Below are 25801 nucleotides of genomic sequence, written 5' to 3' on the forward strand. Positions count from 1 at the left end.
TATTGTTGACTATAAAGTCAGTTGACTGAGTCCTTAATCTCTCTAATCTAATCAATGGAAACAATTATGCTTGCCATCATCTTTTAAGAAATGAGCGACTAAGTGATATGTGCATGTCTGAGTATCTATGGAGAGAGAAAGAGACAGAGAGAAATTTATCAAGATGATTTGATATTTAGGTAGATGGCTAGTAAATTTTAATCTCTAATTATCACTGCATACAGTGGGCTCGAATATTCTCCGTGCTCACCCGAAAAAGAGTGTGCTATGTTAGCGTGGAAAGAAAAAAATTTTTTTAAACGAAAAAAGCAGAGATTGTGTTTTAATAAGCTCAGTCATTGATGGTGTCGACTGAAAAAAATGCACAACGTAAAAGCTGTGAGTTGGGTTTATTCAGTGTCTTTCTGAGGACTGTAGCCCGGGAGCAGCCTCTCAGAGAGCTCTGGGAAACTGCTCTGAAGAGGTAGGGGGCGAGGTCAGCATATACGTGATGTTGGTGAAAAGGGGACGTGCAATTAAGCACACATCTTGGCAGAAGGCTGCCACTAGTTATGCAGAACAGACATCTTAGTTAATGGTTTCGGGGCTTTTCTAAGTATGAGAAGATGCAAGAATCCAGGTTCCACAAAAAAAAAAAAAAATTTTCTCCTGAAAATATGTAACGATCTGAAGGCCTGTTCTGCTAGTTTTCCCAGAGCACAGAGCGCCTCATTCCTGATCTCCGCCCCTGAACTCCTTTCAGGGTGTGTTAAAGGTCAGCGACTGCAGTGGCTCATGACTCAATCCTTGCAGAGCTGGATGGATGGCTAGTGACATTCTTTAGCTGGCAATGGAAAAATAGTTTCTCTTGCTTTATGCTGCTACAGCCTAAACGGAAACTCACTGCTGTCTTGAAAAAACCTCCAACCCCTAAGTTCCTTACCTTGTTGAGAAGGAATAAGGCCCGTTTGCTCTTGAGATAGTTGGAGAGATTTCCGTGTTTGCAGTATTCCACAATCACCATCAGAGGCCCTGCAGGCAAAACGACACATGCTCAGCCACACCAAGCCAGCCAGCCATCTGCCAGCCATCAGTGGGCCTGAGAAACCTCAAACCAACTTGTCTTTATATTAGCGGGGTCTGGGGGATGCAACTTGGGGGTGGGAGAGTTTTTTTGTTTTTGTTTTTCCAACTGGACCTGAGAAGGAGTTTAAAAAAAAATACAAAAGGAAAAGGAGACAATGGGTGGGGGGTCGGACTGGGGAAGAAGCAGAAAAAAAAAGAGTAGGAGAGAAAGAACTGTGGGGAGGGGAGGGGAAGGGCCAAGGTCAGGGCTCTACCTGTAACTGCCAGCCACCCTCTTGGCCCCTTGGCCTCAGGACACTGTCACACCAGCCCCTCCCTCCCAGGTCCTGTCTGGCCTGATCCCCCCCCCCCACCAGCTGCATGGCCACCTGGGGGTGTCTGCACGGAGGTTGCCCCAGGGCTTGTAAAGTCTAAAGCAGGGATCGGCAAACTCATAAAGAAAGAGACAGAGACGGTAACTGTTTTAGGCTTGTAGGCCACACAACTACTCAGCTCTCTGCCTTTGTAACCGGAAAGCACCTGTAGACGACAGTACAACCAAATGAGTGACCGCGCTCCAATCCAACTTTAGGAACGCACAAATTTGAGCTGCATAGCGTTTTCCCATGTCACAAACTATTCCTCTTCTCCCCCCACCCCCGCAACTACTAAAAACGGTCAAAGTAAGCTCCCAGGCTGACCAGCCATCGTTTGGCGACCCCTAGTCAAAAGAGGCCAGAGGGTTGGAAAGGAAAGCCCCGAGCTGCACTGCGGGTCCCCTGGGCTCCCCGAAGGCGCCATCCCCACCGCTCACCGGCTGGGCTCTAGGCCCACAGGGCAAGAACAACTTCCGGTTCTGGGTCAAAGCGGAAGTGGCCCCAGAGAGGCTTCTGCATGTGGGCCCTGTCCTGGGGCATGCTGGGAGTACTAAAGGCGCCCTAGGGGAGGATGGAAAGGTGTGCGAGTCCTCAGTCACAATGCACCCTGTCCCTGCACTAGGCCCTGTGGGTACGGCCTGTCCGAAGGCCGTGTCCGCACCCCACCTCCTCCTGGGATCCTGCCAGGAGTGATTCCTTCCTCTGGATGAAGCTTCAAGGGATGCTAACCTTCTGTGCATTTACCTTGGCTCCGGTCACACTCCTCCCAAGTCATCCTGGGAAAAACGCCCTGCACTTGACCTCGAGCCTGCGGAAGGAGGTCTCAAAGGGAGTCCTTCTGTCCAGAACCTTTAAGCTGAGTATCCAGGGAAGGCACTTCCAGGATGGGAGCACCTTCCATCAACGGACAGGCTGCTTCCTCCGGACTATTACCAGGCCATGTGCCAGGAGGCGGGGGAGAAGGGCTGCGGGATAGGGAGCTCGCCAGGCCGCGTGAACCGGGATGGGGCAGGTCCTCCCTTCCCTTTTACCTCCTTGCTTGGTGCAGGCTCCCAGCAGGTTGACGACATTCAGGTGGTGGCCGATGTGGGTCAAGATCTTGAGCTCGGTCATCAGAGCCTTGTACTCACTGGCCGTGGCCCCCTCTGTGTGAGGATCAAGGGGAGAATCAAGGCAACGGGACAATGGGGCTCTTTCCTCTGGGGCGGCCCTCCTGCCCTGTGTGTTTGGCAGCGCTCAGCCCTTACTGCACTGGCTTCCCCACAGTCTGCAGAAGGGCCAGCCTCCAGCCTGTATTCCTTCCTCCCACCCTCTTGAGCCAGAAGGGTCTTGGTTACAGTGAGGCGCAGGGCGGTGGTGGGGTTAGTCACTGGACGTTTCCCTTGGTGGACCTCGTCCTGTTCAGTAACGTGCTGACTCGGAGCTGGGCACCTGGGGAGAGCGCCTTCCAATGGCTTCCTTGCGTCAGAACCAGGCCCAGCGAGAACTTTCCAGGCGGGGGATGATCCCACACCTCACCTCTTTTTCTCACTTCCCCCGCTTTGAGAAGTTACAAAGGGGCCTGCAAGGGCAGAATGGCCCCTTCTGTAAACATCTTTGCCGTGTGTTATTTTCTCTCTATAACCTTTTCCTCTCGGAGTCTGCAGGGTTATCTCAAGTCATGAGGCTCCATGAGCATCTGAATTCAACTTCATTCTCAGAGATAAACAGTGTCAATCTAAGAGTTAGCAGAGTCTAAAGCCTAAATTAAGTTTGTCTTGTCTGTTTGTTCTTATTGGTTAACTTCTAAGGCATTTAAAAATTTTTAATGATGTTTACAAGTAAAAAAAAAAAAGTCATATAAGCTTGCTGTAAACATATTTCAACAATATGATGTTTATAGAGTGAAAAGTGAAAGCCACCCCAGTTCACCTTTTTAGCAGTAACCACTGTTCATCATTTGGCGTTTCAGAGCTTTTTCTATGCATTTATAACTATATGTACCCAATCAAAGGTCTTTTCCGTTTACATAAATGGGATCATATGTAAAAATATAAAAGCAAATTTGATATATATAATTTGCTTTTCCCCCCTTTTAAATGTCATAGACTTTCCCCATTCTTTTAAATTGATTGATGGCATTCCTGACATTTAGACTGTCTACAGTTTTGTTTTGTTTTTGTTTTTACCATTACAAATATGCTGGAATAAACAGCCTGTGATCTTTGTACCCGTGTGCAAGTATTTCTGCAGGACAGTCCTGGAAACGGGTCGTGCATTTCACATCGCATCTGTGCATGTGAAGGATGTGCATTTCACATTGCGGTAGATACCAACGTGGTATTTCATAAGCACAAATCATTTTTTAATAATAACCAGATAAACTCTAGAAGCCTCCCAGTGGGATTGGGATTGGCTCACAGTAGATGCTCAACAAATATTTGTTAGACAAATAAACAGCATGATTACTCTTCTCATTTCAGACATGGGCTTAAGGCCCAAAAAGGTTAAAGGTTTTGCTCAAGGGCACTTTGAAAGAGCTTCTGACTAATGGCCTTTGTTTGACATTCTGCCTTTCCAGTTTCTCCTAGAAACAGATGGCCAACCAGTTTAAACAAGAAAGCTTGAATGAAAATAGTTTTTTAGGAATGTTACATAGTGGGTGACTTGGCAGTCTTTTTCAATCAAGGCTGATGGCTTTAAAAAAAAAAAAGATAAGCATTTATACAGATACTACACACCCTATTTCTGTATTGCATAGAACACATTCTCTGGCCCGTTAAAAAAATAAAATTGCCAGTCAGAATGTCCCCCTCAAATTCATCCCTCCACGCGTTGATGCCCCTTTAGCCACAGTAGACAAGCATGGGCAGCCGACTTGCCTCTCCTAGAGATGGCGTGTGGTAGTAAGCAGGGAGACAAAACTAGCTGAGGAAACAGATGCTTCCAGATTTAGTTTCAACTTATCTCAAGGCTGGATATACTAGCTTGCCTCCAGAACCCAGGCCAGGAGCATTTTCAGGATTTTGGAGCAATGGATCATTTCTAGGAGGCTGTGCCTCTGCAGCCCTTCTGTAGCACTGAGGTGTGTGTGTGGTGGGTGGGGGAGCCTGGCACCCAAACCCTTAGTTTTGCACTGCTGAGCTGTGTGGCCTTGCAGAGGCTGTTTAACCTTTCTGGGCCATGTTTCTTCATCTGCAAGTTGGGATAATAATATCTACCTCACAAAGGCTGTAGAGAGAAAAATAAGAAAAGTGGCAACTTCATGCGGTTCAAGCTACTAAAGTAAAGTACCTAGTCTGGTTCTTTCTCACATGGAAGACATGTTGATGCCTCTTCTCTTTAGAATCTGGGTGGGAGTGGGGTATGGGGGGTGCTGGACTACAGGTATTCTCACAGAGATGCCCACCGTCATCTGGGTAGTTCACCTTGAACAAGGCCTGCTTTGTGGATGCAAAGCTCTTTCCCTGGCTACTTTCAGAGTAGAACTGTCAGGTTCGTTGCAGAGTTTTATCAGAGCCTTCACTCAACAGCCTTTTGAAGTGGAAAAGTATTATTACATGGGACTTTTTACAATGACGGTGTCACTGCTGGATGAAAATGAAGGCTTTGAAGTCTCCCTCAGCCCATGGGCCTTTCTGCTGGAACCTCTGCCAGCTACCTGCTTAGCTGGGCGCATAGCCTTCTACGCCTCAAAATCCCCTGGCAATATCTTAGAGACTTTGGAAAGCTGAAAATTGCCCTTTGGGTTTTCAGTCCTGTTTCTTTTTGGTTTGGGAAGCTTAAAACGCATTGAAGTAACATGACAATTTCATCACAGTGAAGTATTTTCTATGCTTTAAAGGACCTATGAGTCTTGGAGATGTTTGGCTGACGTGACTTTCAGTGACTTTTCATTTTCACTCTGTCTTAGGGGCGGGTCGTAAGTCACCGTGTGCTTCGTCTCTACCTCCCAGTGCCTCACAGGGTGATAGTATCTTCAACATAGGAAGATAGTTTGTTGTTTTCGGTTTTTTGTTTTTATTTCTAAAGAGGAAATGTTTAATGGGTGGGTCCTGACGCTATAAAACAGCTTGAAGTTCTGATCAACTCAACTGTTCTAGCTTCATATTCTTACTTTAGTGTGAGGTTCAGCCCCAGCTAAGCCTTTGAGATTTATGACGTACAGCTAAGTTGCCATCATAACGCCATAATGGATCATTCCCAAACTTTGTACCTGTGGTTCCTGTGGGCTTGAGTCCCTGGTACTCTAGAAAAATCTGAGATGTGGTAGGAGAAAGATCTCTGAGGAGACGGAAATCATTTTCCCGTGGATAACGCTGAACTGTTTCCTTTCCAAGGTTTATTCTGAGCTCCTGCTGGTCTCATCTAAAGCTCCGGAGGTCAAGGGGCTTCCAGCAGAAGCAAGTTTTGTGGCCAGAGCAGAAATGGCTTCTGTCTGTTCCTAGGCCACACCCAACTTGGGCCAGCATTTAGGGGACGTAATGGGTGAGCTGAAAGCCAAACTTACACCATCCATACCTTTCAGCATCTTTACAGCCACCGTCCGGCACGTAGGTGATTTCTTAATGCCAAATGCAGATGCTTGGACCACTTTTCCAAAAGCCCCTCTTCCAAGTGATTTGCCTACAATGAGAAGAAGACGTTGGTTTGTTTGCCAAGCCAGCAGGGTGCGTTTAAGTCTTTTTTCAGTTAGAAAGGGCCTTTTCCCTGTGTGTGTATGTGTGGCATGTAGCTCTGAATGGAATCTCCAATGAACTGACCCCAAAAGGGTCAGGACACATTTCTGGGGTATCTTCCTTTCAACTCTTTATCGTGCTACTGTGTTGCCCTCATCCTTCGCAGCTAGGCTAGGCCCCTAGAAGGCGTCTGGTGCAGGTGGATGGCCAGTTTCCTCTCTTACAAAGTCCTTCTTGTGGGGAGAGGCTGCCACATCCTGAGTGGTCTTTTCCATTGTTTAGTAACGTTACTACCACAAAAATCTCCCTATGTTTAACCTAAGCCCCTTTTCTTGCCACTTAAGCTCACTTCTTCTGATCTGTTTTCAGCAAAGGGAGGAAATTGAGAAGGGGGGTTACAGCTGTTGGTTATAATGATGCTTCAGAGCTACCAAAAAATAATTAAGTCGTTTCTCAGACCTCCTCGCCAGGCAAGCTATTCCCAGTATTTCCAACATGTCTTTACATGATGATTATAAATCTTCATGGTTCCAAACATGGGCCTAGTAATTTGTTTCAGCCACAGAGAGCTGGTTGCCAGATGCAGTGACAAAGTGAGGTCTCATTCACGGTACCCGGTACGTTATGTCGTAATGACTGTTAAACACTTTTTTTTTTTTTCTCACCCTTGAATGAGACAAACTTCACTCAAAGGGGCAATGACCATGTCTGAATCTTCCCAGAACTTGGCCTGGTGCCTGATGCACCTGGGTCCCCTGTGTATTAGTGCAGAATGAAGAGTCGCATCTGGGAATTTGTGAGATGCTGACAGCAAGTCTCATGCAGTCCTGGGTAGCCAGAGGGGGCCCCGTGAGTTGCACACCTGAACGGTGCACAGAGATGAGGAGGGACCACCCCTGCCCCTGGAACACCTCCGCCACCTTTTCTATCAGGGCTTCCTTCTGCTCCACCAGGAAACAGGTTGCTGAGTACAACCTAGAGAAGCTGTGCACTCAAGCATGATACGGCAGAAAAAAGAGTGAGCCTGAGAAGTCGCCTTTTTTTGGGTTCTTCTGGCGGCGGGGGCGGTGGGGGGGGCGGTGTTGGAAAGCCAGCAGAATGCCTCTGGTCAAAAGTAAGTCCTGGTAGGGGGAGTGTTACTTCCACACACAGCCTCCAGTTCCAACCAAGTCCTCATGCTGAGACTGTTCTGATAACGCGCCTTCAGTGAGCTAACTTTCCCTCCTCCTTTCTTTCCTATCTTCTTCATACGCCAGTCCCTTCCCCCAAAGGACACAGTTTGTTGTTTGTGTTTTAAGATTCCTAGAAAATTGGTAATGAAGCTTTCCTGCTTCCTCATCCTATTAGAAGCTTTGTACTTTTATGTGCAACTCCCGCCCACCACCCACCCGAGGTCACGTCCAGTGAGGAGGTGGAAAGAGCTCCGTCCCCAGTGACATCAGCAGCGTCTTCCCGCCTGGGTCTCACGGGGACACTCTCTGTGTTAGGAGGAGACACTGGTGAAACGACACGCTTCCCCTGGTCAAATGTGCACCTGTCGTGCACATTTGACCTGTCGTGCACCTGTCGGATGTGACCTGTCGTGCACCTGTTGTGCACCTGTCGGATGATCAGGTCATCCTCCCAGAGCATGCTCCATGGACAGGGATAGTCTCTGCTCCCTTCTCCAGATAAAAGCATCCAAGAAATAGCAAAGTCAGGAGTTCTCGTTTCAATAAAAGAGCCTCCGGTGAACCCCGAAATCACGTCTGGAAAGAACACTGGCAGGTACCTTCTCCAGATTGTAAGCATAGGCGCACTTTGGTTAGAGGCTTATCCCTTGCTTTTGTAGGGTGAAAGAACACCTTTTCTTCTGCACTGCCTTCTGCCATCTAATATGAAGTGTCCTGAGTCTGAGACAGATGAAGAGCATCTCTGTGTTGGGACAGCTCTCCACAGGGTTCACAGACCCCTGCTCACTTGCGGCAGGCGACGTCCTTTTCCTTCCCACAGCTTCAGCCCCCGTGCATTCCCTTCTTAGCCATCACACAAAACACTTTATTTTGACAAGTGTTTGGGGAGTTTGCTTTGACCAGTGAGAAGGCGCTCGTACTCCCTAGACTTCCCTGTCTTTTCATTTATCCTCTTGGAAGCTGACTGCCGCCTCGAGCACGGCCCGAAGCTATCACGGGCTCTTCAATCATCTGGCGCAGTTGCCATCCTTTGGCGGATCTGCAGTTCCAGGGTCAGGGGAGCCCCATCACACCGGACTCGATCTTGCCTGATCCTTCTTTTCCCTTAAAATCCTCCTTGGTGTCACCTAAATGCCACTAACTTGGAAAAGTGCTAGGTCATTGTCATACCATGAGAGGATATTGGAATCTCCTCCGAGAGTGACTGGCCAGGGTGCCTGGGACACTGTGGGGCGAGTACAGGGCAGCCCGGGGCTGAGACCCTCTTGGGCATCCAGGGCTCATCTTACACTAGGCAGCACCGTCCACTTGCCACATTCCACACTCCATGTGTGCTTTCCCATGTTAGGTAATCCTGACTTTACTTTCCAATGGGAAGACGCACTGTCAGGCATTATCCCAACTTCTGTGATAAACGCATAGAAGTGGAATTCTCGCCCAGGTTGAGTGAGGCATCTCTAACAAAACAGGGGTTTTTTTCATTCTGGGTTTCAGGAATTTCAATGGTAGCAACAACTTTGACCCAAACTCTCACTGCGTCTATCAGGTGCTGTCAGTTCTGACTTCTGTCACCAGGGCTGCGAGTCGTAACCCAGGGTACACTCAGCTGAAATCAGAAGCCGTTTGGTCTGTGTATTTCTCTGCATTTCTAACCCCCTGTGACTGCCCCTCAAGCCAGCTTTTCCTCTTCATCCATTCAGACATAATTTTGGTTACTTTCAGTTGCCAGACGTTACTTCAGATTACTTTCTGTCATGTGTATTTTTTTTTTTTTTTTCACGGTACGCGGGCCTCTCACTGTTGTGGCCTCTCCCGTTGCGGAGCACAGGCTCCGGATGCGCAGGCTCAGCGGCCATGGCTCACGGATGCAGCCGGACCGGGGCACGAACCCGTGTCCCCTGCATCGGCAGGCGGACTCTCAACCACTGCGCCACCAGGGAAGCCCATGTATTTGTCTTTTAAGCCAAATAAATCTCCTCCTGTGCCTTGCAGCCACACTCTGCATTGAAAGGCAGAGTTAGCTGATTTGACCCACTTACCCTCATCCGTCAAAGACACTCACACGTACATTAGCCGAATCATAGCATCTGGCAGCTCCGGGAAGGAAAAGAACCAAAAGATCTTCAAGGAGACTCTTCTGAAATGGGATTCTCTAAACTCCCAGAGCCCCAGGGGAATTCTGGTAGAAGGGTTAGCATTCTCCCTTGATGTGTCGTCAAGGATCACAATGGTACTAGGCCAAGGAATGAAGAAATGGGACAGAAAGCTCGTGTTTCCTATACAGAAAGACGCATGTCTGCTTGTGACTAATAACTCTGGAAAGCAGTGTGGCCTGAGAATGGCTTACGGTTGTGGGAAAACTATCCCATGTTCCCTGCCAAGGTCACTGGCGGGGTGGGCTGGGCCAGCTGCCATATAATTTAGACTTGCAGAAGGAACTCATCTAGTGTGCCACCTGCCCTGAACTACTCTAAATTTAGTTGATTTTTTTTTCCCGCCCCGTCAGCAGCCATTGCTGGCTTTCGCCCGTCTCTCCGGCCTTTTACTGATTCCTAATTTTCTTCCCCAAGCCAAACAGCAGGCACTCTTGAGGCCAAGTCTTCTTTCTCATGGAGGGAGAACTGTAAGTGGAATCATTTCAAGGCCCAAGAGAACAATAAGAAAAGCCATTTCTCCCTCTCTGTCCCCTCACACCCCTACCCCAATATAGTCTGCATGTGGAGGAGGGGGGGCCGTGTGAGTGAACTGGAGCAACCGGCTCCGCTGGCTCCATGATCTCTTTTCTTAGTTCTGAATATTAATGATTCTGGCACACACAGGAGAGAGTGGAAAACTTTCAGAAGCCACTATCCAGATATCTGGGCAAGAGTATCTGAGGCTCCTGTCGTTTTGTAGCACCGTGGGCTGGAGGTTAAGTTGCACTGTGCTGTCTGAGCTGGAGGAGGTTGGGGGTAAGCTGGAGAGAAAGCACGTTGGCCCGGTGTTTAGAGCGTCCCTGTTACCTAGGAAGCAGCAATCCTCCCTCTTCATAAATGACACGTAAGTGACCCCCAAGGGCTTTTTTCTCTGTGTGGACATTTCAAACACCCGGGGAAATTCAAAGCATGTGATTCATAGGTTCGTGCAGAGGGGGTTTTGATCCTCAGCCTTGCAGAGCACCAACCCTTTCACCACATATTCGCTTTTACTGCATCTCCTTATCCTGAATTGTGTTCTACGTCACCAATTTCTCATCCGCAAATATGTCATTAGTTAAGAGTGTCTGTACTCGTAAGACTCTGCTGGAACTAAGCTCTCTCCTTCTCCTCCACTTATCGGCTCTTACAGCTGTGTCCTTGTCCCTTCGAGGGGACAGACTCGAACACCTTTGCATCCCCAGTACCTAGACGAGCATCTGCTGCTCGGCGAAGCTGCTTAATAATTGTTGAAAGAATTAACAGGTGCTGCCTTGTCCCCTTGACCTTCTGTCTTAGGATTCTAGAGACTTCTTTATCTCTAAAGAAGTAGAGGGTAGGGTAGAATCCCGAGTCTAGTCGACTTCTGCGTCCCTCAAAGCGCAGTGCTTTGCAAGTAGTAGGTGCTCGGTTATGGGTTTAGGAATCTGTGGAATAAATACTTTACCCAGTTTAAGTCTCTCCCGGGCAAACTCCCACTTGCTGGCATCGTAAGGGAGCCGTTCGCACTGCTCATCCAGGGGAACTTCATCTGGGTCCACGATAATCGATAGGTAGTCAGTTTTCATCTCGGAAGAAGACTGAGAAATAGATCTCAACGTCACCAAGAAGGAAACAACTTTAAAAACCCGGATATTCAAGAGACCACACTTGGCAACGTCGCGTGCTATTTTGGTTCGTAGGGTTGAAACCACGTGGTGGGGAACAGGAAGGACCCTCTGCATACACACAGACACATCCCACGTGAGCGTGCAATTTTCATCCAGCAACCCCTTACTATTCCCACAATGCATTTCTGCGGCACCCGCCCCACCGTCCTGTCTCAGACCAGATGCGCTCAGATCCTGCTGTGATCCCATTGCTTGCTCTTAAACAAGCAATAGTCCTCTGAAAAAAATGCAAGGCATTTTAATAAAATCATTCCAAACTGTGGCTAAAAATAACTGTCCATGACCATTCTCCACATGCAGGAGTACACACGACAGATGAGTCAACAGCGGGCTCCACGACTGGGCTTTTCTACATTTGCAAGAAAGGCCAGAGGTGGCAAAGTAAACCCAGGATCCCTGGGATGGTTGAGAGGCACATTTCACGTGAAGTGTTTAAATATCCTCAGAAGGCCTGGCCCCTTAGCTGCTGCAGCAACCTGAGAAGACTATAGTGAGATTAGTACAAGATTTTCCTGGAGGAGTTTAAGAAAAAGGGTTCTGAGCTCAGCACTTCACGAACACTGAAAAGTCAGCACTTCTGAAATAAAGGAATCCACCAACAAGTAGGCTACACAAGTTTCCTGGTGACCAAAATTTTTTTTTTTTTTTGTGACCAAAATTTTGTGAGTCCCTGTTCAGATGTATTGGATTCATCCAAACTGTTCCGTTTGAATTAGAGTTATTTATATTAAAATTCATGTAAAATGCAAACTTATTCAATATATTGCAAGTTCATATTTACCATACATTACTGTGACTCAGATGCAGGAAAAAGATAAAAAGAAAAATGTACAAAAAGGAAAAAAAAAGATTTATCCTCAATAAGAAATAGAAGTTGATTATTTCAAAGGCCAAGGGGTGAGACTTACACACAGTCACATTCCAGGTTCTTCTGGCCACTGGTCAAATAAATAAGGTGGCCTCTACCTTCTAGTGCTTGTTTTATCTCGGTAATGCAGATTAAGCCCAGAAAACACCCTTTATTTCAAATCATACGTAACTGGTTTTACATTTAGTGTCTTAGGTTCACATTAATGGGTGATGCCCCGTTAATATTAATTCATTGTAGAACTGACGGCATTTCTGTGGGCAGGACAGACGGGAAGTATGTTTGCCTATATATGCTAGGTTTTGATAACTCTTGCCTAGAAGTTATGTACACTTCATTTAAATGAGTTTCAGGCCCTTCCTTTCAGTGCACTTCCCTAAACAGGATGAGAGTTCAGTAGAGAAGATGAACCTCTCCATCCACCCCATTTCACACCAGCCCACATTCTTCGGCCCTGACTCACCCCGTTCTGGGCTGTCACAGCTCACCTCATCCATCACTTGCAATCTGTCTCTTTCTCACAAAAATTATCACTAAAATGTGTGACAGATAGCTCAAGGCAGGAAGATTTGCCTGCCACGAAGAGTGGAAAATGGAGAAAGATAGGGGGCACGTTTGTCACGAACTGCGATTGCCGGTGGTGTTAGACGGGAGGGCCCCAGCCTGTCAGAAGCTCGTGCGAGGCGGTGCGGCTAGAGAGGAATGTAAGTTCCTACGCTAGGGTGCTGGGTGTTCATTAGTGCTCACTGCTGGAAGAGGTTTCATGACTCAAGCTTTCAGTGTCTGCTGTAGCCACGGCCATGAGAAACGGTCTCCAGTCTTCCAAGAGCACAGGAAGAGCTAGAGCCCAGCCAGGGACAGCCTGGGTCCTGCAGGAAGTGAGGGAAGGTGGGCAGGGGTGATGGAGGCAAGGCAGCAGGCCTTGAAGGCGGTCTTCCCACACGGCACCTGTGGAATCTGCGCTTCATCTCAATAAGGCGGATGAGAGGAAACGCCCAACAAGCCTTCAGGAGGGGCTTTGAGACGAGTATGAAAGTAGAATCTTGGTTGACAAACATTTATTCCTTCAATTGACATGAACACCGAGCAGCCACTAGGTGCTTGGCGTGGAAATCGCACCGCCAGGCGCTTCAGAGTCCAGGCTCTGAATGTGACGGCCTGGATTGGAATCGGACCAGCATATAACCTTGGGGAAGGTGCTTAACCTTTTTAAGGCTAGTTTTCTTGTCTGTAAAAGAGTGTTGATAATGGTTCTTATCTCACAGGGTTGCTGTGAATATCAAATGAAATAGTCCACGTAAAGAAAGTACGGCCTGGAGTATAGGAAGTATGAATAAACGTTAGCTTTAGTTGTAACACTGGCCTATGCAGGGTGAGGATAAAAAGAGAAAATACAGGGCTTCCCTGGTGGGGCAGTGGTTAAGAATCTGCCTGCCAAGGCAGGGGACACGGGTTCGAGCCCTGGTCCGGGAGGATCCCATGTGCCGTGGAGCCACTAAGCCCACGCATCACAACTACTGAGCCCGTGTGCCACAACTACTGAAGCCCGTGCACCTGGAGCCTGTGCTCCGCAACAAGAGAAGCCACCGCAATGAGAAGCACGCGCATCGCAACGAAGACCCAACGCAGCCAAAAATAAATTTATTAAAAAAAAAAAACGAGAGAAAATCCAGCCCTTATCAGCGAGGATTTACTCTGAGGTTGGAGGAATCGTCTGGAAATAATTCCTTACACCTTGCTCCCCCTCACCTCCTACAACCAATTACTTCTCGAATTCTATAGGCATCCGGTTACTGATACGATACTTTCTTGCTCTCATCCTTTTTTTTTTTTTTTTTTTGCGGTACGCGGGCCTCTCACTGCTGTGGCCTCTCCCGTTGCGGAGCACAGGCTCCGGACGCGCAGGCTCAGCGGCCATGGCTCACGGGCCCAGCCGCTCTGCGGCATGTGGGATCTTCCCGGACCCGGGCACGAACCCGTGTCCCCTGCATCGGCAGGCGGACTCTCAACCACTGAGCCACCAGGGAAGCCCTCTCATCCTTTTATTGACGTTAAAATTTCCTAAATTTTTAGAAATACAAAGGACCTCTTCAATTTAGTCCCAGTTTGCCTTTCCAGTTTTATTTCCACTAGGTTCCTCTATGCAAGGTAACCAGACTCCTTCCCTAGCCTGGGGAGTGGGCAGGAGTTCAGGTGGGATGTGTCTTTCTGCTGCTTTTCTTCCAGCCACAGCCTTCAAAGTCTGTCTCTAAGCTGGGCTTTCTCTGAAGTTTTTCTCCCCCTCTCGTCCTTTGAACTCTGTAGTCTTTGTACCTCCCTTACAGATTGTTAGCTCTGTTTCCCTATATGATGTACCTCCCCTTTCAAAACCCCATTGTTTAACTTTCCTTTCCTTCGAAAGCAGTGGCCTTCATTGTCACGTCTCAAAGCCAATCACTCCATACAACAAAAGCCTGATGCTACTTACCGTGGAGGAGGGCTGCCGTCCCACCTACCGACACTGTAAAGTACACCATCCTGGTTCTGAATAGCAAGTCTAAGGTCAAACAAGCTGGGTCAAAACTCAGCTCTGATTCTAGCTCGCTTAGTGACTTTGGGCAAGTTACTTTACCCTTCCAAGCCTCAGTTTCCCTCTCTATAAAATGGGAATAATAATATATTTACATCTTTGAGTTTTTTAAAGGATTAACTGAGATACAACATAACGAACGTCCCACAAGGTGCCACAAAGACCTGGCACATTAATAAGGGCTAATAGGGACTTCCCTGGTGGTCCAGTGGTGGGGACTCCGCACTTCCACTGAGGGGGTCACGGGTTCAATCCTGGTCGGGGAACTAGGATCCCACATGCCCTGTGGTGTAGACAAAAAAAAAAAAAAAAGCTTTCTAATAAGGGATAAGACATCTCTAGAAATTGACGAAGCCTCCTTGATACCTTCCAAGTCCTGTTGATTTTATCTCCCAAATATCTCTTGACTCTAATCATTTAGACTAAGCGACAGTCATTTCTTTTTTTTTTTTAGTTATTTATTTATTTTTGGCTGCGTTGGGTCTTTGTTCCTGCGGGCGGGCTTTCTCTAGTTGTGGCGAGCTGCGGCTACTCTTTGTTGAGGTGTGCGTGCTTCTCATCGTGGTGGCTTCTCTTGTTGCGGAGCACGGGCTCTAGGCACGCGGGCTTCCGTAGTTGTGGCACGTGGGCTCAGCAGTTGTGGCATGTGGGCTTCAGTAGTTGTGGCTCACGGGCTTAGTTACTCCGTGGCATGTGGGATCTTCCCAGACCAGGGCTAGAACCCATGTCCCCTGCCTTGGCAGGTGGATTCTTAACCACTGTGCCACCAGGGAAGTCCCTCTCTCTCTCTCTTTTTTTTTTTTAATATTTATTTATTTGGTTGCACTGGGTCTTTAGTTGCAGCTCGCGGGCTCCTTAGTTGCAGCGTGAGGGATCTAATTCCCTGACCAGGTTTCGAACCTGGACCCCCTGCATCAGGAGTGTGGAAGTCTTAACCACTGTGCCACCAGGGAAGTCCCATGACCATCATTTCTGACTTGGACTACCAAGGTCCTCTGCTAGGTTCTTCTCTATTCACTCTTGCCCACTCTGGTCCTTTCTCCTCATACAGCTGAAATCATCTTTCCAGACACAGATCTCTCACCCTTACAATCACCCACCTTTGCTTAACCTCACCCCTTCAAGGCTTCCTCTCACTTCTACAACACAGAGGGAGTTTCTTCCCGCAGCTTACAGGGCCCTGCCTGGGCAGCCACCGCAGCCTCTCCTCTCCTTTCCTGCGCCCCTTGTCTCTCATCCCCACCTCTCCCCCGTCAGTCTCTCCTCTTCACTGGGTCCCCTCGGCTTGCTCCAGCCCCAGACGTGCGCTGTCTCTCTGACTGCAGACTTCCCCTCCCTTATGCGTTGTTTAGTCGGCTTGGTAGCATTTGCTCTGCACTGTTGTCAGAGGTCCCTAACAGGGTCTGGCACTCTGCCCCGAGCAGGCACACGGGAGATATTTGGGCCACGAATGAATGAGTCAGGGTTGGCTCTTTCCCCCACTAAACTTCAGAGAAGCAAACTGTGCTCCAGGCCTAATGATAGGAATCTGATGTCCTGAATTCCACCCTGCGCCTCACACTCTAAAGAACTTCATTTTATCATGGGGCTCAAAGAGTATGGGACGGCAGAGCTGAGACAGAGCTGCGCCTTTATTTTGCTTTTTCCCTTTTGGTTCTTGGCAGAGAGAGAGGTTAAGAACATGAACGCTTCCCAGGTCTCATGTTGAATTTAATTGAAAGACTTTATATCAAAAATGTCCCTTCTGTGTCTGGGAAATAGTCATCTGTTCATTGCTCTAGCTTTTGTTCTGAAGACCCCACGTTAGGGTTGAGATACTTTTTTTTTTGGCCGTGTGGCATGCAGGATCTTAGTTCCCCGACCAGGGATCGAACCCGCGCCCCCTACAGTGAAAGTGCGGAGTCTTAACCGCTGGACCACAGGGAAATCCCAAGAGACGTTTTAATGATGCATTTGCCGTGTTCACCAGGTCAGAGGGAGGAAGAGGTCTGCCATCTGTTCAGGGCCTGCTCTGGACATCAGGCAGGCATTCTGGGGTGGGGGTGGGGGGGACCGTGCATGATGTCACTACACCAACGGCGCTGCTAGGCATTTGGGCAGATGATGCAAAAAGAAGCATAGCATTTCATCTGAAGTGGTCTTACCCTTTTCAGTTTTCGGATAAAGAGAGTTAACAGGAGCCAGAAGAGGGTTGCAGCCACACAGGTACATGTCAGAGTGATCAGCTCCAGATTAGACTTGTCTGAGGTTCCTGGAGAGATAAAAACACCAAGAGGGCGTTAAACAGCAACTCGCAAACTCCGGGTCTGTGATTTGACAGAAGAAGGTCGGTGACCTGGAATGCTTCATCACAGAGTGCAATCGGCTGACTGGAGCAGGAATTGGCTTCCAGGACAGAGCCTCTTACCTTCTCGGTCCGGCAGGGTCCGTGCTATTATCATCATAAACTTACGTGGAAACGAAAAGACTTTCCAGAAATTTTGCTGTCGAGTTTGCAAACAGTCCCAGAAATAGAGGAGAAATTAACAATGGGAAAAAACATTAAGGCAGGAACAAAACCTCATTACAGCGCTAAATCTGGACTATATGAGATCTCCCTAATGGGTTTTAGAGGAAATTCTAAAGAAAAAGAAAAAAAAAAAAAAGACATAAGAAGTCTCCCTGGGGACTCACAAAATTCTTCAAAGTGGGTTTTAAAAATAAAAATACAACCCCAGGACTGTCACAATTGCCTGCTCACTCCTTTTGGAGCGGCCAGGCCAGCGCTCCGCAGTCCCGCTGTTCACGTCTGGGGCTTCTCAACAGGCGGCCTGCAGGGCCGAGCTCAGCAGAGGTACCAGCTAGAGCCAGTTCTTCCCAATCACCTTATTTCCCAGAACCACACAGATCCGAAGCCGAGCACTGTTTCTCCATGACCAAAAAGAAAAGACCCAATGTATCCAAGAGAAGCTTCCAGAGAGGACGGTCTCTGGGATTTGTAAAGGAAGGCTCCAGTGGGCCAGAACTGTGGTTCCCTGCTTCTTGATTCCAGTGGACACTTTCCCAGGAACTCTAAAGTGATGTTCCTTTCTTTGAACTTCATTAAAAGGAGACAGAGTCTTACTATTAAGTTAGGCCAAGATCAAGTGAAACGTATTCCTTGTAGAAATGGTGAGGGATTTCCCTGGCAGTCCAGTGGTTAGGACTCCACGCTTCCACTGCACGGGGCGGGGATTCGATCCCTGGTTGGGGAACTAAGATCCTGCGTGCGGCCAAAAGAAGAGAAAGAACTGGTGATGTGGTTGATGATACCTTGTGCAGAGTCCTCACACATGCCCGATGAATAGGGGCAAGGATATCCCCATTTCATGCATGACAGTTTTATCTGGTGGGCTCTTTGTTTTAACTCAAAGAGTTGAGTCCTGCCCCAGGCAAGGAGATGGGAAGGTGAATAAGGGAAAGCTGCTGTCACTCCCCAGGAGCTCACTCACAACCTAACCAGGAGGCGTAAGGCAAATACAGAGAAACTAGGTACAAAGAGTTTGGAGATGAGGGACTCTAACGCCTTTTGGAAGAGGTGACATGTGAAATGGATTTTGACCTACAGGGATGAAGGCAGGGGAGGGCATTATAGGCAGAGGGAAGGGTATGTGTGAAGGCCCAGAATTGGGAAACAATAGGGCACTGACGGAGTATAATGCAGGATGCAGGACGGGACCAGACCATAGAGAAATGTGTGCATCCCTGTGGTTTCAACTCAGTGCTGTGGGCAGCTGCTGCCAGTGAAGGTTCTCTGCCCTCAACGGTAGCAAATACACAAGCTAAAACCGAGGCCGCTTCCCTCTTCTCCGTTCAGCCACCACATACCTGCACTTCCTGTGGCCATTATCCTCACCACGGCTAGAGGGGAATCTGGCCTTTTCTCTCTTTTCAGCCCATCCCCAAGTCCTGCTTATTCTGCTTCCATGGCTCATGAAATTGTCACGCCCTGTCCTACCGCGTGATCACCACCTAAGTCCCCCTGAATGACCGCATCAGCTTCCTAACCAGCCTTGAGTCCCCAGTCTCTCCTCCGCTCCAGCCCGTGTCATCTTGCCAAATCATGGATTCCATCCTGGGACTCCTTAAATTCCACCGTTGCTGCCCACCCTCAGCCCCGTCAGCATAGAAAGCCCAAGCCCTTAGGTCCTTTCTGCCCAACCTTGCCTGTTTTTTCAGCCTCATCTCCTGCTGCCCTCCCACGTGCTCTACATCAAAATACTTGTAGTTTCGTAAATAGACCAGCCCTTCTGCACCTCTGTGCTTTGGCCTTCGCCCTTTCTCTACCGGGATGTACGCTTCCCAGGGCTGAGGTCACACCTTATTCATCTTTCTATCCCCACTCACCGAACTGGGTGAATAAGCGGATAAATCATACTTTGCTTTGTCTCCAGAGAGTTTCACGAAGCTTTCAAAGGGTTCCGGGCCAAATTCCCTTTCACGTATATTCATCTGATAAACACACGGAACATCACCTGTGTCCCAGGCTCTGCTCTGAGTGCTGGTGTACGGTGGTAAGTGAAAGGGCACGGAAGGGAGCTCACGGTCTGGTGTTCAGGTATGAACTGACGGGTGTGTTCTACTGCGTGAAGCAGTGGAACGGAGGTCCTCTCGTTCACTGCTGCATCTCTGGTGTGGAGAAGAGTGCCTAGCACGTAGCAGGGAGGCATCCTGAAAGTGCTGGGTGAGTGAGTGAGTGCATGAATTTGGATTCATTCGCTGCTGTGGCATCTTGCCGTCACTTTTCCCCTGAATCTCCTGAGACTGAGAAGTTTCAATGACCACCTTTTCTCTCAGTACGTCCTCTTGATGGGAAAACCGTAAGCGCAAGTTTGTGAGTTTGGATTTCCTCCCCCGCAGTAAGAGGTTTAACGTTGCCTTGCTGTATTCACACATGCACGCACGCACGCGCACACTTCTTTGCTTACGCTGCAAATGCGTTTTGTGGAACCGAAAAACTGATTGGGACCTACTCCAGGGCACAGTGGCCTTGGGCTCCTGGAGATGCTGAGAGCATCTTAAGACACGGCTCTGTCTGCATAAAGCCTCCGCAGAGGCCTCCTGCACGGAATGCCCTGGGAGAGACCCCCTCTCGTGGGAACTTTCCCACTGCATTCGCCGGGGCAGGAAGTTGAGCCCCCGAAGTAATTCCACGGTCCTTACTCTGGCAGAATTCCCTGCAGTGGGAGCAAATGTGTTTGTGTGCACTTAGGCATTTAAGGAATCATCTCATTAAAAACATCTTCAAGATGAACGTTAATTAGAAGGGAAAGGTCTATTTCATGTTCTATTACGGTTGACTGAGAACTAAACTCATTCTGTAAGATGTAGTATCTAGGCTCTACCTCTATCTTGTCTGATAACTTGATCTCCATCTTTATTTGGAAAGTAACTATTAGGATAGTCTGCTATAGATTAATTTAAATCAGCAGTATCTCTTCCCATCCAGCTCTTGGATGTGTTTTCAGAGGTCAGACATCTACACGCTGGCCGGACTTACACCCAACTTCACCTGGCTGGTGTCAGCTGATGAACTCGGTGCATGAAATAGCCCAGCTGCAGACGGCCCGCGAAGGAGGCCAGTGGAACGTGGGTGGGATTTGACAATACTAGGAGTTCGCACTGGATCTCAGGGACGTCCCTCCCATCTGGTGTGTGTGAGAGACCAGCACCAGGACATGGTACAAGGGTATCTTTATACGGGATAATGACAAGAAGGTGGCTGTTTCGAAGAGGTCAGGTATTTGTACCTCTTATTTCAGGGTGCTGACCTCACTGCCCAGAACATTCCATGTCAGTTACCCTCCCAGGCTTCGTCCCATCCCTGCTGGGATAGGAAGGGCAGGTGCCAGACAGAGGAAGGGCTGATTTCTGAAGATGGTAACCCTTGTCTACAGTCTGTACAGCTGGGCGGTGTCTTGCCGTCCTGCCCTGGGCCTTTCTGCTAGTGATGGCAGCTCTGTCTGCATGGGGCCCGGGCTGTGCAATGCGGCAGCATCACACCAGCCCTGACATGTGGCTCTGAGGGGTACCAGACTGCTTGAGTCAACAGGCAACAGAATCAGGCAGCTCAGCTCATGCAGTATAACTGGGCGGTGCCTCCCAAGAAGTTGGGGAAACTCCCCAAGCAAAAGACCAGGGTCCCTGGCCCCAGGGCCTTCCTTAACTGCAGAAAAGGAAGTCTTTATGTGACCCTACAAGCAGCTATGTCTGAGGCCAAGGACTCTGTGCCCCAGCTTCCTCATCCCTCAGATGTGTGACAAGAGCACCCCACCTTACGGGGAGATGGGTAAAGCCAGTGTGAGCTGTCACTTTGAAGGACTCCCCCCAACGCCCGCCTTTTCCTTTTTTTCCCTTCTTACTACTTTCTGGACTTCAAGAGCAAGATCGTTTTCTTCATCCAAACACATCTCATATGACACAATTTATCTTTTCTTTCTAAAACGAATCAGACTTTGACCCAAGTACTGATCATTTTCTACGAACAACTGCGTTACTTTCCCTGAGAAACTGGCCTGACGCTGCAGCCTGGCTTAGGAGTTATTCTCTGGTTCTGGCTTTGTTTTAATTTGAGGTAACTGTTTATGTGGGTTTACTGCCCACGAAGCTATTAGGACACAGAGAGGAGGGTGTGTTTCTTGTTCATTTTGCGCCTTGAGCACTGGCCTGGTGAAAGTCTCAATAAATATATATGGATGAAAAGAAAATCAGTGCACCTAGGCCTGGCCTCCCCTGTGAGCAAGTCAAGCAGGGCTGCCTCCTTTGATTGAAAATCCAGTAACCAGTAATCCAGTTAACCTTATTATGTAAGTCTCTAAGGTTTACTGGGCATTAAAATTGGCCTTCATACTATTTACGAAGCTTTACAGGAATCTACATAGACTCGTGTACAGCCATCAACTTGGAATTCTTCTTAAGGACAGTGATTGGAGGCATACTCTATTTGGATTAAATCTGAAGTACATTTCAAGAGTAATTTTAAGTAAAGTTACTTAAAATGGCTATCCTATCAGTTCTGTAATACATTTTTATCACAGGAGGTTAAATCCTTAGGTCAAAGAGGAATTTTGTGGTCCAGAACACCATTTTTGTGACTTACTGGCTAAGTCTAGAAAAACTATAATACAGAAAGTTTTGTTGAAATGGAATTTGGTTTATCATATTAACAAATGATAGTGTTAGCTAATATTGAAGAAGTTTTTATCATATGCCAGATATGGTGTTAAATGTGTTAATCCTTGCAACAGCCCTATAAGGTTGGTATGCCATTATTCGCACCCATTTTGCAGATGAGCAAACTGAGGCTCCAGGAGGGAAGTCATTTGTCCAAGGTTGCACGGCTCACGAGCAGGGACGCACCTGGCTTCAGAGTGGGGCCTCTTCCCCACCAGGCTGAGAGGCAGGAGAGCAGAGCGGTTAAACAGGGATCCAGTTCTCTCAGCACTGCCTCTTCCGAGCTTTGTAACCCTGGACAGGGTCCTAACCCTCTCGGGGCCTCGGATTCTCACTTGTAAGTAGGGAAAAAAAACCCTCATTGGATTGAAGGAGACTACTGCATGTTATGTGCTTAAAACAGTGGACCACACGGTCAACAAGCATTAAGATGTTGTAATCGAATTCCATCACCATATTTTGCATTCTTGATCAAGGCCAACTTTATGTCATTGCTTGGGTTTAATTACAAAGGCATGCACATCCCGCCCCCAGCCCTCCCATGTGAAATTAGTGAGCTGCCTGCTCAGAGGTCGGTCTCTCTCTGTTCTCTCCTGGGGAAACCCTTCTGAACTGCCAACCCATGAGAGGAGTGACATCAGTCACCAACATCTTCGTGTCAATTAGTTTATCGCATCCTCCCTAGTGCCAGGAGAGCCAGGGAGAGAGAAGTGGGGGCACGCAGGCTTTAGGAAGAGAGGAGCTAAGGTAGGGGCAGTCAGAGATCAGAGGAGGCTCAGAAAAGAGATGCAAACTCAAGGCTGGCCAAGCGTGATGAAAAAAGGCTGGATACTCAAGACAAGTCCCTTCTGAGCTTTTCTTACCCTTTACTCTTGGGACTTTGTTAAAGATGTTAAAGAACATAGTGTATCCTTCCTGCCATGCGAGTCCTTTCCCGAAACGTGTTAATGTGCGATTATTGTGGCCCAAAATTTACAAATCACACCTGTGGTACCATTTGCAGTATTCAGAGTGCCCCGAGGCAGTCCTGTGCTTTCCATGATTTCTGCATCCAGCAGCCTTCCTCAAAAAAATGTTCAAAATGGTAACTATTCTTCAAGTTGTTTTCTCCTGTGTGATTATAAATGCTATTATACTGCTTTGCTATTATTTCAATAGCAAAGCCTAAGTCTGTTAGAGGAATATGTGTGTGTATATATATATATATATATATATATATATATATATATATATATATATACACACACACATATAGTGGTTATTACTAATAATGATAAAGTATAGTTTATTTTAAATCCTTGGATGAAAATGTGCCCCCGTTGCACTGTAACAGTGCAGAAATTATTTTGGTTAGCTACAGTTTTGTTGCTGTTGTTTTTAATATTAGAACTTCCCCTCTGAGCACTCCACGTGAGCTCCTGAGCAGTCCAAACCAAACAAGACCTGTGATTATTTAAAGAAGCCACTTTGATTCCCCAGTCCGCTCATCCTTTTCAGATACAAAAATAACACATTGTTTTATCTATGAGTATAAGAATCCTTTTTCAAAGGAAATAAAAAGAGCAGACAGTTTCCTTCCTGGCTAATTTGTGAACCTCTTTAAATATGTTAAACATAGCCACAGACACAACTTATTTCCCTGGTTTCACTTCCTAAACTCAACCTGACAAGATAGGTCAGTGTGGAGGGTCTATACTGCATATATGAGGAAATCAAGTCTAAAGCTTTTTCACTTTTTTGTATAAATTTATTTATTTATTTTTGTCTGTGAAGGGTCTTCGTTGCTGCGCGCTGGCTCTCTCTAGTTGTGGTGTGCGGGCGCTACTCTTCGTTGTGGTGTGCGGGCTTCTCATTGCCGTGCTTGTGGAGCACGGGCTCTAGGCGCGCGGGCTTCAGTAGTTGTGGCGCACGGGCTCTAGAGCGCAGGCTCAGTAGTTGTGGCGCACGGGCTTAGTTGCTCCGCAGCATGTGGGATCTTCCCAGACCAGGGCTTGAACCCGTGTCCCCGGCATTGGCAGGCGGATCCTTAACCACTGCGCCACCAGGGAAGCCCAAGTCTAAAGCATGATTCACCTAATTCACACCCACCAGAGTGAGAAGAATAAATGACTTAGACTCCAGAAGCAGGAGTCTCATTTCAGTGATGAGATCACTAGGCAGGTACTGCCTTTAACCGTTCTGAACAGCGTCCAAGGATGACATTTTTATTCAATGAGCCCAGAGTACTTCTGTTCAAGATACTGCGTCTCATTCACAAGATGCACGTACTGTCAACTTTCAGAGATCCCTCCTGTTCAAAATTATACCTTTATGTGGAGCTGAAACCTGCCTCTCTGAAATTTTACCACCGTCTCCCTTCCTTGGTTCTGGTTATCTTTTCTGGTGAGTCAAAGAATGAGGCCAACATCTCCTCTGTCTGAAAGCTCTTTAAATATTTGAAGAAAACAATCCTGTCCTCCCCGAGTGGACTCATTTTTAGACTAAACATCCTCATTTCCTTGCACTGTTTTATCATTACCGTATTAGGATATGCCTTCGTTTGTTTATGCTTCTCTTAGAAATAGGTACAGATATTTCATGTGTGGCTTGATGGTGGCTGATCAGGTAATTTCTCAGCTAACCACAGTTTTTCAGCAGAGAGGCTGGATACAGCCATCACTCTGAGAGCAGAGAAGGAGTTACAAGAGGGAGCAAAGGAGGAGACGGCAGAAAAAGTATAAAAAGCAGACACAAGAACTCAAAACAGGGCTGTTGGGGGCAATAATGGGTGAAAAGAAGGAGTCATATATATAGTGTCTGCAGCTACCTTGCAGATTAGACCGTTTCTCTAAGTGATGTTGAAGATTAATGCCCCGTGAGGAAAAAGAGATCATGAATCCAAAGTACCAATTCCTCGGGCTCGGGGAGGGAGGGATTGGGCGTTTGGGATCAGCAGATGCAAACTATTATATAGAGAATGGATAATCAACAAGGTCCTACTGCATAGCACAGGGAACTATATTCAATATCCTGTGAGAAAGCAAAATGGACAAGAATATGAAAAAGAATGTATATGTATAACTGAATCACTTTGCTGTACGGTAGGATTAACACAACATCGTAAATCAACTATACTTCAGTAAGATAAATTTAAAAACAAAAGTACCGATTCCTCAGAAAATTCAATGGACCGGCCAATAGGAAATGGTTAGAATTGTTGAGATTCTGTCATTGCCAAGGGAGCTATCAGTGTGGGAGGCCCCGAGCTGCCACTTAACTCGCTGTCTTCTTTCCTGCCCCATCCACTTGGCCAATCCAACATCCCGCAAGGCCTCCTTCAGAGGTCAAGTCACTCGCCATTATCGTTTTTGGCCTCTAGGAAGTCCTTTAGCCTTTATCAGCGGCACTGTGTAGTCTGTTTTATACAAACTAGGGTTTCTGTGTTACCCACAGGAGGAGCTCAAAATGTTCATTGATCTGGTTCTAACGGTTTCACGTTCCCCTCAATCGCCTTCCAACTAGGTTTTCAAAGCACAGAGAGGTTAGGGATCGTGACTTGCACGTCCATATCCTGCAGCGTCCTGGGCAGATATATAAGTGGTTGACTTAATTTAATTTGGCTTCTCTCGAATGCCCTCAACAATATAGTGATGTGTTTCTCTTTTCAGACATTCACTGGTGGTTTTCTAAAGAGATTAATCCAACGAACATTTCTCGAGTCTCTGGACCAGGAGAGAGAATAATGCGCGATGATGAGCATTGTATTCAAGGTCCATGCCAAGTGCTGTGGGAGCACGGGGTTCAGGGGGCATGGTGGTGAGACACGAGAGATGAGGTGTAGAGAAAGTGACCCAAGAGCGAAAGTGCATTTTAAAAGATGAGTAGGATTACTATATATAAAACAGGTAAACAGCAAGGACCCGCTGTAGAGCACAGGGAACTCTACTCAATATCTTGTAATAACCTATAATGGAAAAGAATCTGAAAAAGAATATGTATAATGTATAACTGAATCACTTTGCTGTACACTTAAAACTAGCACAATGTAAATTAACTGTACTTCAGGAAAAAAGATAAAAAAGTAAAAGGTGGGAGTAGG

At 47.4% G+C, this 25801-nt stretch overlaps 1 protein-coding gene across 1 annotated transcript in view; it reads right to left on the reverse strand.

Moving 5' to 3' along the window:
* The window catches only part of FLT1 (fms related receptor tyrosine kinase 1), a 170555-nt gene that overhangs the window by 21021 nt on the left and 123733 nt on the right, over positions 1–25801 (reverse strand). The window contains exons 16-20 of the mRNA XM_082859298.1: positions 16677–16783; positions 10873–11005; positions 5922–6026; positions 2453–2566; positions 923–1011 (exon numbers count right to left, since the gene is read on the reverse strand). Coding sequence (XP_082715424.1) covers positions 923–1011; positions 2453–2566; positions 5922–6026; positions 10873–11005; positions 16677–16783 — 548 coding nt within the window. The remainder of the gene's footprint in view (positions 1–922; positions 1012–2452; positions 2567–5921; positions 6027–10872; positions 11006–16676; positions 16784–25801) is intronic.

Source organism: Leucopleurus acutus, assembly GCF_964270905.1.
Source record: "Leucopleurus acutus genome assembly, chromosome: 18".
Classification (NCBI taxonomy): Eukaryota; Metazoa; Chordata; class Mammalia; order Artiodactyla; family Delphinidae; genus Leucopleurus; species Leucopleurus acutus.